At 40.1% G+C, this 13,922-nt stretch overlaps 1 protein-coding gene across 1 annotated transcript in view; it reads right to left on the bottom strand.

Annotated features, from left to right (window-relative positions):
• Positions 1-13,922, bottom strand: part of LOC133441584 (calsyntenin-2-like) — a 422,755-nt gene that overhangs the window by 6,480 nt on the left and 402,353 nt on the right. The window contains exons 13-16 of the mRNA XM_061719022.1: positions 13,153-13,323; positions 12,921-13,066; positions 11,180-11,303; positions 3,374-3,558 (exon numbers count right to left, since the gene is read on the bottom strand). Of these exons, the coding sequence (XP_061575006.1) occupies positions 3,374-3,558; positions 11,180-11,303; positions 12,921-13,066; positions 13,153-13,323 (626 nt within the window). The remainder of the gene's footprint in view (positions 1-3,373; positions 3,559-11,179; positions 11,304-12,920; positions 13,067-13,152; positions 13,324-13,922) is intronic.

Here is a 13,922-nt window from a genome sequence, read left to right as displayed (position 1 = left end):
CTGAAACCACATTACACTGTGTGCAGTGTGTTCCCAAGTGTTGCTTTTACTAATGCAAAGTTTTAAAAAAATAATCCCGTGATTTAAATTTCAATACAAGGCAAGTCAAAAGTACGCTTTTTCCATTGATGTGAACGAGAGAGACGGCTGTTTTGTCCAACCGGATATTCTGACCCGGATGAATCAACGGAGAATGATTTTTCTGATTAGTCGGTCAGGGACCAATCACAAGGCTGACAAAAGGTCAATTGTATTTGGGTCAGGCTGACTCCAGTCATTTTCTGTCTGGTCTCTGGTTCATGTCCATGGCGATTTCAAAACAGCTGAATTTGTGGTCAATTTCTGCCAACTTCTCCAAGGTCTTTTCCTTCCTGCCAATGAAGTCCAAAACTAGCCTGGGATTCTGTTCAAGAATCGCATCCAGTTTGCGATTTTGCTCGCCCAACGTTTGAGTGTTGGTCGCACACCTGATCCCTTCATTCACATCATGCAGCTCTGAAAGGGCCAGGTTGGCTGTCTAAGTTTCCCGAATTTGTCAATATGTCAGGTAACCGCCAGCTCCAAAAAGCAGAAATTCTGTCATCAGAAATCCAATTATGTAGGTATTTTCAACATCCTCGACCGACAGTATGGACAGACGCGCAATCCTCCACTTCTTCCAGGAGTCCATCGTGTATCCAGCAGCAAACGTCCCACAAGAGGTCTCACCCTCTGCTCTGTCTTCTTGACGAGAACATTTGGTGAATTGCGTTGAGAGACCAGTTACCCAATTCCATGATTTTAGAAATTTTCGGAGGATATGAAAAGAGAGGCTCCAATAGAATGACAAGGCAGCAGGGCAGATATGGAGGGAGCGAGAGAAGAAAAGCGCCCGCTTTGCCGAGAGCAGGAAGACAAGCGAAGGTTCAGTTTCTCATTCTCACTTAGAAAAAGCAATTCCTCAAATCCAAATGAACATTTTCAGGCGTTAAATTAGTGCAAAACACGGATGGCACAAATTCCACACTTGTAATGTGAAAAGAAAAAGAAAGAGCCTTATTAATTCTAACTAAGCTGTTAAAAAAACTATCTCAAACATGGCCACATAAGCAGTCTTGTTTCCCACACTTTTCGCCATGGCAGGTGGTTTTGCCTGAATTAGCATTTATACCACATCCAATCCTAACAACACATGCAACATGATAATAAAAACGTAATTTAGTCCTTACCAGGCATCAAAATCAAATGAACAGCAACGACTGACATATTGCACCGTGTCAGCATTTATTAACTAAATTAATCCATATAAAGTAAACTCTTATTGCTTTAAACAGGAGTTTAAATGGCAGCCCGGATCTGATATTCAAATACACTTGATTATCAGATCATCAGCAAGTGAGGGCGCTTCCATGAAATCAGAGGCTTTTGCAATTTGTTGGTCAAAAAGAATCAGGGTGTGTGTTAAAACAATGCCAATGAGGATAGGCATCAGTAATAATCTGAGATGGAACTACTGCTGACCATCAATATGGGAGGAATTATGCGGTCATTTCCTAAAAAATGTAGTCATCGTTCTAAAAGGAGAAAGATAACTAGTGGAAAACAATCAATGCATCTCATCTTCCATAAATTAATGTTCCAGGAAGTTCATCCCAGGGTCTGATTGAGCAAAGATCACCCAGAGCTACATCACTGACTCTACAGGCCTTGGCCAGAGTGTTCGAAATGAAAGTCTATATCAGTACAACAGGAGAAAGACTGAACAAGGTTGCCATGACAAAAGCAGACATTGGCAACCATTGTCATGGTTGCCACGGCAAAGCCGCTTGTCTTTAAAAAGAACTCAGCTCTGGTTTGCAAAGCTGCATTCGAATAAACAACAATATTTCTGGAACCATGTTCTTTTTTCGCAGGCAGGGACCTGGGCACCCTGAAGTGATGGAATTGACCAAGAACACTTTTCTTTACTTTTTACTGCTGAAAAAGTGGCAACGCTGCTTAAAGGGGTCAATGGATACCAATTTACCATAAATTTGTGAGATTCTTTATGGTCTTAATGAAAAGTCACTAGCTCTTTTACTGTCAGAATCAGCTCCTCATAAATGAACCCGTTTTGGTGCATTTCCCGTTAATGACTGTCGGGTTCATCGTAACATATAAAAACAGAAGACCTTGATCGCTTGTGAGACATTCTGCTCTGGAACCGGCATCGATCAATGGTGGACGTCCTCGTCAATCAACTCTCATGGGAGGGGCTTTGGCAGAACTATGTCATTTTGACAGGAATCTCAAAACAGCCTGATTTCAGAAAGGACATTTTCAAATAAAAATTTTGAAGAAAAAAAAAACTCTTGATGGATTTTATCATTAAAGGATGCATGTGAACACACATGTTCATTATACAAAAGTTAATTTTGCATCCAATGACTTCTTTAAGAGCACTTAAGTATCTTGTTTCAATAGGTGAGTTAATTTAAAGATACCTTTAATCAAGGTTCAGACCAAAATAATATGGTGAGACTTCAGGAACAGTACATAAATGTGAAAACTTCAATGAACTAAAATGTAAAAAAAAAATAAAAAATAAAATCTGGGCAGCAATTTCAGAGACTAAAAATGTCATAAAGCACAGAAGTTACTAAAGGTGGTTCCACTTGTTAAATAAATAATCCCTTGGTGTGAATGTGTTGCTATTCATTTGTGGTTGTATTCAGTCACTTAAAGACTTTTACATTATGTCTAAAGTAAAACCGCAAATGTGAAAGAGTGTATTCTTCTTGTTCACACAACTATATTCTGTACCATTAAGGTGGAGATAGTCTTAAAGGGGACCTATTATGGCATCTAATACCTATTTTAAACAGGCCTTGAATCTCTTAAAAATAAGCTTTTGATTGTTTTTGCTAAATAAATTAGAAATTCAGCCTCTGAGCCATGTCTTTATCTTCTCATTCTCTAACCTCATTATCTATGCGGGATTCTGAGTGGGCGGGCAGCTATGATAATGAGGTACTGTGCTGATTGGCTGCCTGAATGACGCGATACACCGCTAAGAAAAAATGGCGGAAGCTCCGGCCGGCGGAGTTAGTTGTGGGCGTGGTTTCACGCATCGCTCCTGTCGTTACGTAACGACAGGAGCAGAATCTGAACAGCTGTAGAAGCCACATCACACTGGACGGCTCATCCGGGCGGCTGTACAGACACTGCAGAATTTGGTTGCTTTCCTCCTTCTCTGAGTTGGCAGGCTGAGGGGAGACCACTTTATACATGTTAAAGCAAGAGAAAATGTGTTTTTCATAATAGGTCCCCTTTAAGTAATGACAAATTCACAGAACATCTGGGTTCTGGCATATACCTCCTAATTCCTTCCCGACTTCCCTCCTCATTTCCTCACCTCCATCGGGTTGACCGTGATTGTCAGAGCTGAGGCGTCCCAGCTCCCATCTGCTTCTTTAGTGGATTCCTCCAGCTTCCCCTCCTGCTGGTGGGTCACATGGATGCGGTATATGCCCAGCACTACCACCACCACCAGGGCGGCGATGCACATCACAATGACCACCGTGGCAGCGCTCGGTACACCTGGAAGCAAGGTGAGAGAAGACAGACTGGTGAGGGACCAGGACTGCAGCTGTGTTGCTCTTCCACCGCCCCTGCGCCTCTTATAAGGGTCACTTAAATGCATAATAAGACAGCAGACCCTGAGCTTGAGGTATCCTGAACCACAGTTCAGTCAGACAATTCATGCAGTAAGTTTGAAACACTTTAATTGTAACACATATTTGGCTTTGGCGTTTAGGCTCTATTCAAGCAGTTTATCAGGCTTACACATAAATACGGGGGTGTAGGACTAACCCCCACCCCTTGAAATCAGACATCCGAAGCCATCCAAGAATGCATACTTCTTGCTCCTTGAATAGGTCAAAGAGCAAATGGAGTAATTGGACGGAACCATTGAGAGGGTGATGGAGCAGGCCCACGCACGGCAGAGAAGACCTGCCTGGAATAACTCCGGGGTCGTATCATTAAAAAGAAAGAGGACAAAACTGGGAAAATGTCATATTTTCCATCTTTTCCCTGTGTTTTGTGCTGCTTTATATAGCTTTGATGCTGCTTAAGAGCACTTTTAGTATTTTGTTTCAAAAAGCCATGTGCATCAATAGCAAACTCGTACAGATGAACCGATTTAAGCCTGACTTTCAATCAATCAATCAATCAATCAATCAATCAATCAATCAACCAACCAACCAACCAACCAACCAACCAATCCATCCATCCATTAATCAAATTTTATTTATATAGCACCTTCCATCCAAGTACATGAAATACAAACATTTTGACTTAAAAACAAGCATAATAAAAATAAAAATAAAATAAAAACTGGGAGACCAATGCACACTGACATACAATATAGTTAATTAAAATGAAATAATGATAAAAGTTCAAGAATTAAGGCTAAAAAAATCAGTCCACAACAATAAAATATAACAATAATAAAAACATTACAAGAAATAGATAAATAAATAAAACAAATACCTCTAAAAAGTGTTAAACAGAATAAAACTATAAAATTTGATGCTACATAAAAGCCAGACCAAAGAGATGAGTTTTTAGTCTACGTTTAAAAGTGTCCACATTTCCAGCTCCTCTCAGATCCTCCGGCTGTTCCACAGTTTTGGAGCATCGTGGCTAAAAGCAGCATCACCAAATGTTTTAGTTCTACTCTGTGGAACGGCTAAAAAGGAAGAACCATGTAGCGCTTTATAACCTAATAAAAGAACTTTAAAATCAACACGAAAACTAACAGGTAGCCAGTGTAAGGATCTTAAAATGGGTCTAATGTGTGAATCTCCTTCTGGTCTGAGTCAGAACTCGCGCTGCAGCTTTTGAACCAGTTGCAGCTGATTGATGGTATTCTTGGGTAGACCAGTAAGAAGAGCATTACAGTAGTCTATCCTGCTAGTTATGAAGGCGTGCATTAGTCTCTCCGTCAATAGTCAATAGTCAATAGTCAGCAGGCCTTCTTTCAAGATATCCAATTAGAAACTAAGCAGCACAAGTATTATTTCTGTTGTCTGTTAATTGTGGCTTAAATGATGAGCAAAATGAATGTACTGATTATTCAATAAGGCACAATCCAACTGGCAGTCCCTCTCCGCTCGTTGTTGCTATTTAGCACCTGTTATCTCCCATCACAGTTTAATATGTAGCTTTACTGCTCTGGTTTACCCTGACTGCTCTCATCAACCTCAACTCCAGTAGTGTCTGAGGGCTGTGAGAGGGAAACGATGAGCAGACTTTACGCTGAAACAGCAGCTGGGTCGTGAACACGGAGGAAAAAGACAGATAAAGTGATTCTGTATAATGAAAATATCCAGAACTGAAGGACCATTTGAGTTCAAAGTCTTTGTGAATTGAGAATGTGATTTATGAAACGTTATAATATAATACACGAGCCCATTTCAAATGAAACAGAGATTTTTTTTTATAATGGAACAAGAACTTGAACTTGTTATTTCACTTTGAATAGTTGGAAATAATGATCTGAAGAAGTACTGCTGATGCAGTGCGATCTTTGTGTGCTCAGAAACCATCGTGCTCCTGTGCTAAATAAAGCCACATGGACCTTGACAGACCATTGTCACGCAACACAGTTCAATGTTGCATCCAGAAATGCAGCCTAAGCTGTAACATTCATGACAGGAGCCTCAGGAGCTCCCGCCCGCGCAGAGACCTCAGAGACACAAGCACATCCCAGATGGACAAATAAACAGTGGACATTTGTTCTGTGGTCAGATGAGTTCTTGTTTCAGTTTTTTTTTTTTTTTTTTTTTTTTTGGGGGGTGCTTGATATTAGGTTTAAGTGCCAAACAAGATAAAGGCCATACAGGATGATATCAGTGAAATGTGCACAACCATGTGGGTGAATCCCTGTCTCCATACATGTACAGGTACCATCAACACAGAGGGTCCAGTCTTACATTCATAAAAAACAATGTCAGACTTCTTTCTGCACAGCTTAAAGTGTAAAAGAACGTACACAATTCTCACTGTGGAGGCTCCCACCATAGGTGTGGAAGTTAAGTTGCTGTTTCAACACAGTCCAAGATTTACTCTTGTTTGGTCTCTTGCTCAGTTACGCTCTTGTTTTTCTCTGTCATGTTTTTTGAGTCTGTTAATTGCCTCTGCCATGGTGTCCACTGGATCTCTGCAAGCTAGTTTTATACCTGTCTTTATCGATGGGTCACATAGCGACATAAAGCCATAAGCAGTTGGGAGAAGAACTGAGCAGGGTGGGAGTCAAACGCTACTTTGAGTGGGTTCTGCTGATACCAGGGCCGGGTAGCCACATGTGCTAGATGGCACTTCCTAAAGGTTATTAGATATTTCGTTAAATCATTTGAAACTGACATTTTAAAATAAAAATAAATTGCTGTTACTTTAAAACAACGCAGCCTCATAGACACAGTTCAACTGGCCTGACATCCAAGTCTGTCTCCGACTGCAAATATAGAGAACATCACAAGAACAGTTCTCAGCAACCACCGCAGCTGAAAGCTCACATTCGGCAGTAATAAACACAGATATTCCTCTGCAAAACTGCATCAATTAGTACCTGCAGTTCAGGACGGGTGATGTAACTCAAAGTAAGAATTCCTCTGTCTTAACTATATTTATTTATTTGTTATATTTGAGTTGTGTTGGCTGCGATATATTCTGGATCTATTTACATTTTTGGAATAAAACGGAGCTGGTTCACTGAAATGAAATTGAATCACTTCATGGTGTGACGAATACCCGCATGGCCAGCAGGTACAAGCCAATCCAGGCAGACATGAAACGCAAGATAAAGGACGAGCTGATGCCAACACATCCTCAGAGTCGCACATTAAACCTAGCAGTGCAAAATAAAAGAAATTGCAGTCTCTTGACTTTCTGCTGCTCAATAAACTCACCAAAGTACAACACCAAAGGATTGAGCAGGAACAGCTCTTCACTTGCAGGTCATAGTTATGTGTCCCTGCTGGGGTTGGGAGACTGAGCAGTGGAGCCTGAGTGTTTGGTTGTCATGCATCTGTCTTGCATCAGAGTGACTTTTCCTTGATCACAGACTAAATGCTAATCCCTGGATTCATTCATTTATTTAAACATTTTAATCCTTGATACAACAGAAATCAGGCATTGACCTATAAAGCAATAAAGGTACATGGATGTTTGCGCAGCCTCTCTCCATCTGCGTGCAGTGGAGTTCCTTTGAAAGCTCAGATGACAATGGTTGCATGTTAATGTGATTGTCTGAGTTATGAAGCTATTTTTTTCCTACATGAATAAACCACATAATTCAATTCAAGTTTCCCATAAAGAGATGGATGTTCATCCATTCTGGCCTGTTTCCCTCGCAGTAAGAAGATCTGTGAGCTTTCTGAATAGCTTGTTTTGGTGTGAGTTGCTCCGGCTGAGGCGTAATTCCCCCTGGTTTTCCTGGGTTGTACATAACCCCTTTAAGCTATGGATTCATTTTCGGTAAATTACCTCTGATGGGAACTTTTGCAAAGATAAAAAGTGATTACTTTGCATAATATTTCAATTTTTTGCTGAATTTGGTTCCACAACCTTCTATTTTGGATTCACACCCAGGGCTGTATGGAAGAAGTGCATGTTTGAGGCCTAATAGCTTCTCTATTTGGAATAATTCACAAAAGGAGCGCGAGCATGCTGATCACAGAGAGAGACTCTACATAATGGCAGAATAATGAGTAGCGGACAGAATTTCAACAGATATCATTAACAAAGATGTTACTAAATGACATTTTCTTTGAAAAATGTATACATTTATTAAACAGCTCAGAGGTATGATGGCCCTCAGTCATATTACAATTTGATGTACTTTCACGTTAACGCGTAAGTAAGATATAAGGTGTGGTATATGTCACAACTGGAAGGTTGGCTTGTTCTGTCCTGCCGCACCTCCACCACAGACAGATAGCCAAGATTGCTGAATGATTTAGTCTTCCTGCTGTATCTAATATAGTGATGTGATATTGTTTGTGTAACTTAACCACACAGAGGGAAGTCTCTTGAACTAAAGTGCTTATTTTGTCTGCTCTGATCTCTGACAGAAATAGAATGACTTCTCTGTCTGCCCTCTTTTTCATGACTCCTTCCTGATGTGTGTCCCTATACGAGTGTGTGTGTGTGTGTGTGTGTGTGTGCGTGCGTGCGTGCGTGTAAGGCTGAGGCTTATAGAGGAATCTTCAAATGATAATTTGCTTCAGTCTAGTTTGTACATTTTCACACTAAATCCACAGGCTTTGATCTTCCTCCGAGTGAAGCCTCATGTGGCCCTCCGAGTAACTGAAAATGTTTGTATCTGACGCCCATGTTTGCCTTCGTTTATATTCTACATACAATGTAACTTCTGAAACATTGCCACATGGAAAACCCAAATCACAGCTCACAGTACAACTTAAAATGTTGTTTAGATTTTTTTGGGTCATATTTTGCTTTGTGGTATCCACCCACCCACTATGATCTTCTGACCTCCTTTCCACACACACCCCATCCTTCATCCCTCGCTGCACTGCCTACCCAACTCTCGTAGACTCTAAATAGAATCCATTAAAGTCTGATGAATAATTAAATCTCATGTGGTATATAAATACCCGTGGACTCTCCTCTTTACCATGAGCTCTTTACTTCACATCCATCTTATGCATGGAGGGCAGAGGAAAAGAAGTGTTCCAGCAGGAGTGTTTCATAGCACGAGTGGATCTTACCATGTTTACCCGGGGATGGAAATCTGACATTTTTTTTCCCAAAACATTGGCTCTTGAGTCTGATTTTCAACATTTCAACCTTTATTAGTGTAGATTTTTCTTTCTTTTTTTAAAAATAAATATTAAACTCATGTTTATTTACCTCAAACGAATATGAACTCAGTTACACATGAACTTGTAATTTGAACTTTCGATCTACCGTATATTATGAAGCTCACTGTGATTTGTAGATTCTTACTCGTCATCCTGGTCCTGCGGCCGCAAAACACACCAAATCATAATCTAACCACTACCGTGCTTGATAGTTAGTGAGAGGATTTTGTGTTGATGTGTTCTGTCATTTTCAGCAGATGCGGCTCTGCATTGTGACCAATGCATCTCCATGTTGGTCTTGTCTGTCAAATGGTCCAGAAGTCTTCTTCTATACATATGCAGATTTTCAAGCAGCACAGTTTTCTCTGCCTTTGTGGAGAAGAAAGCTCCCCCTGGCAGCCTCTCCATACAGCCCACACTTGTTTTTCTAATTGTACTGTCATTAACTTTAAAACGCTAACCAAGGCCCATACCGTCTAGAATATGGTTCTTGCAAATTGTTTTAAAATGGTTTTATAACCTTTTCCAGATTAATGGGCTGCAATAATTGCTTCTGTAACAACATTGCTGGTGGCTCCCCTCTTTGTCATTGTTGTCACATACACCTGTGTGCTCCAGCAAGGCAAATTGCCATAATGTCTGCTTTCATAGCAGAAGATAGAAGCTTCTCAACAGAAGCTACCAGACAGAGATCGTCAAGAAACAGAACATAGGTGAAAATACCCCAGAAATGTTTCCTTCTCCCCCCTCCTCCACCCACCTTCAGTTAACACATTTTTGAATAAATTCTGTGGTAAGATTATTAGTATTATAGATACCACTGCTCCCACCAAGGTAAAATAATCACTGCTCAAAAGAACCCTCCATGGAGAAATTCTGCATGGAATAGAGCTGAAAAAGAGCTGAAAAGCTGAACACAGGTGGCGGGAAACTAAATTACAGGTTCATTATGACATTTATAAAAAGCGACCGAGCAGATATAATATCCCCTGGGTACAGTAGGTAGACCCTGAACTTATATCCAACCGTGCAATGAGAATGAGCAATGAGTTTGCCTCTTTTTTTACTGACCAAATTCAGAAAATCAGACAATCAGTGCTCGTATGCTAGACGCAGGCTATGTGCTGCCTCTGTGTCCACTGAGAGAAACCATGGATGACCTGGATGGCATCACACATCACCTGAAATCAACCACTTGCTGCCTTGATACTCTGCCAACAGGGTTTTTGCACATTGTATGTCCTCAAATCTGCTAGACATTGCATCTGCTAGACAGGTCTCTTATGAACACATGTAGGCCCGTATCAAACCTCCCCTTTCTTAGTAAAATCAAAGATAAAGCTGTTTTTCAACAGATTTATAACTTCCTGACACTAATACCCTTTTTCCACCAAACCGGTTCCAGTACTGGTGCTGGTTCACGACTCATTCAACTTGCGAACCAGCTGAAAACCAGTTAGATTTTTCTCTTTTTTTAATATTTTCTGTTACTTTGACCTCTTTAATCGGCCCATTTTCTTGTTGATCATTGGTTACTTTCTGTGATGCTCCTGGGTTGAGTAAAAAAAAACAACCTTTCTGGACTTTTAACCTGTGCTTGAATGTCCTTCACTGCTTGATCCATCACAAGACCATATCAAGGATTAAAGGACTGATGTCTCAGGAGGAAAAACTTGACCATACTTTTATCTTCAGTAGACTGAACTTCAGTAATGCTGTTTTCACAGGTCTCTCTAACAAAATCCATCAAGCACCTGCAGTTAGTTCAGAACGCTGCTGCCCAAGTCCTCACTAAGACCAAGGGACTGGACCATATAACTCCAGTTCTTACATCTTTACACTGATTTTCTGTCTGTCACAGAATAGATGTTAAAATCCTGCTGTTGGTTTATAAATCTCTGAATGGTCTCGGACCAAAATACATCTCAGATCTCCTGGTACATGATGAACCAACCAGAACCCTCAGGTCGTCAGGGACAAACCTACTTTATGCACCTAGAGTTAGAGCCAAAGATGATGAGGCAACGTTCAGCTTTTATGCTCCTCACCTGTGGAAATGAAATCCCAGAATGCATCAGTGCTGCTGAAACTCTCAGTTGCTTGAAGTTAAGGTTGAAAACCTTTTTATGTACTGCTGCATTTCAGTAATCTCCCCCATTGCACTACAACCTATTTTATTTACATTTTCATTTTATAATATTCATAATAGTTGAATAATATAAGGCATTATTGAGGTTATGTATTCACCTTAGATACAAATAATACAAATAATTCCCTCTTTCTTCTGTTTCCACATGGTGAAATAGTGAACCATCCAAACTGGGCTTCCTTACCTGAGACATGGTTGGGGTAAAGGTCGTTGATCATAGATGGGTGGTGCACAATCTGCATGTACTGAGGTGGGGCGACCATGTGACTGACGTGTTCTCGTGCCTCTGAAGTGTGCAGGACGCTCACCTGTGTTGAGGACAGAGGAGGACAAATTCAACCTGGATTTATCTTAGTATCCTTAAAAAAGATTACGTTTTCAATGCCCCAGTGGACCATGTTTGATTGTTTTAGAAAGCTAATTTCTCAAATCTTTCTGAAGAAGTGATATTTATTGTAGTAGGCGCCCTTTCTGAGAGACCAGAGACGTGGACGGCTGCAACAAATTGTCTCAAGACAAGTCCCTTATATGAAGAGCTGACCACGCCTGAGAGATTTTTCATCAGGTCATTGTCTGTGATTTCTCAGGGGCGTAGTGGATTCAAAACTTTAAGATGATTGCACAACTTTTGATGAGTTATGCGAGTTAGCGCCTCCTGCTGCACCTGCTGCTTCAGACCCAAGGGAGCCTGTTCCAACAGAAAAAAAATCTCTGAAATATTGCTTTTTCAAATTGACAGAAATACCACCTAAAGACGGTGGAAAAACTTCTTCGCTATATATGGGAGCTCTTGGGAAATTGATTTGTTTCTATTTGGCATATTTTCTATTTGTAATTTCAATTTCAAGGGTAATGGAAATGTAGCTATACATTTCATTATGCATTTACATTTATAAACTTGAAAACCAGTGATGGAGTTGATGGTCAGCATTTGTCGTCTTCTATATGTAAGCTGAATAAAAGCTACATACTATGTAAAATTGCATTAACATGAATAAGTCTGATCCAGATATTCAAATTATGATCTTATTGTCATCAGCAATTATTTTTGCCAGAGTTAATTTAACGATATGATTTTTGGTCTGACTGTGTCTAATCCCTCATAAAGCCTCAAAAAATAACAAAAACTAAAAAAAAGCAGGTGTTTATTCATAAATGTTGTACTTCGTCAAAGCCTATCTTGACCTTTGCTGTGAATGCTTTGAGTTTTGCTGAAAGGAAATATCTAGGGTTATTTTTGGCATGTTGTTTTTCCCCATTATTTCAACTTTGTGCTATTTTCAACTTTTCACTCTCCGCATTCGTTATACAGATTTAGGAAGATGAGAATGCAGAGAAATAAACCCCAAACAACCAACTAATTAGTACAAATACTAATACACAGTACAGATACAAGTAAAATCTTCTCGCAACACTAAACAATGACTATTATCCCTCACAGTGAAATCCTACATACAATTTGCAAAAAGGGCCGTTCCACACAATGGGTTTCTGTAGTTATTTTCAGTCAGTCTGAAAAACAAACATTTTGAATTATTAATGTAAAATTAAGTTCAAACTTTCCTCTTCTCTGTGAGCCACTTTGTGCTAATCCTCAGATGTTCTCATTTCTATATTTATGGATTTGAAGGTGCACCATGGCCCACTAGCCACATTACTGGGACATATAAAAAGTGAAAAGATACTAAAATCATTCTTTAAACCTGAAATAAACTTTAACTTGTGGATGGATTTTCTACCAGTTAAAGCTTTTGGCTCTACTTGTCTGCTTTGTCCATTTCCACTTTGGTGGGTATGGGCTGTCTTTGAAGCAGCATTACTTCTAAAGCTTATTGATCTTCCCACGATTCCAGACAACCAAATGAAGAGGATACTAGCACAAAGTTTTAAGCAACGGCACTCTGTAGCACTGCTGGATTACTAACCTCAAGATTGAACTCATTACTGGTGTAACGTCCGTTAAGCTCTGAGCAGGTCAGGCGAAATCTTCTCTCTGTTATCTGTCCGGGCCGCCAGCTAGAGTAGCGTACCTGTCGGATCACCTGTTCATAGTTTGACATGGAGTCTACACCTGTGGACAGCGACGACAGTGTTGTGTTCATGGAAACCAAGTAGAAATGTGCCCGATGCAAATTTAGTATTGTTAACCTACTGTACCATATATGGACATGCCAGAGGTGGAGTTGGTGGCATCCAGGTGTTTTCCCAGCAAAGAGCTTCGCTGAAGTTGGAGAGACTCTTGATCGGGGTTCAGCTCCTCCCCCAACACCAGGACATCACAGTAGTCCAAGTTATGAATGATCTCTTCCAGCACGCCGGGCTGATGTGCTGTAGACACACACACACACACACACACACACACACAAATTTGTCTCCTTGTCATTTTTTTTTCTCAGACCTTTGGACAAAAGAGCAACCAGAAAAGCTCACTGTCAATCATCCCTTATTTCAGTTAGCTGTGGGTTTTGAACGAAAGTTTTAGGTGTAAAACTTTACAATGAGTCATCTTGTAATTCTAGTTTATACAGTCTTGCTTCAACAATACCCTAAAAAAAAGTTGATTTGCAATTCTCATGTATACTGAGATCATAAATTAAATGAAAAATCAGATTTTCAGCTTTGTCAAACTCATTTGATGGTTTTTTGAACTGTAGATGATGATGTATTTATATGATATGATAGAATTATATATTTGCAGATGCCGTTTTTCACAGATTGATGGACCTCTGACCATCTTCTTTCAGAGAAACTGTCCTTCTAAGATGCTTTTTCAAATACAGGAACATAAGTGCTAATTAATGTACACTGAAGAGTCTGGCCGCTGGTCTAAATACTGTTGCCAGGGTAAAAAAAAAATGTGTGTGGAAGAAAATGCCACATGCTTTGAAGAGCCACATCCGAAGAGTCGAGGAGACAACACCGCCACC

This window comes from Cololabis saira, chromosome 4 (assembly GCF_033807715.1).
Source record: "Cololabis saira isolate AMF1-May2022 chromosome 4, fColSai1.1, whole genome shotgun sequence".
Lineage (NCBI taxonomy): Eukaryota > Metazoa > Chordata > Actinopteri > Beloniformes > Belonidae > Cololabis > Cololabis saira.
This window is presented reverse-complemented; position numbering and strand designations above follow the sequence as displayed.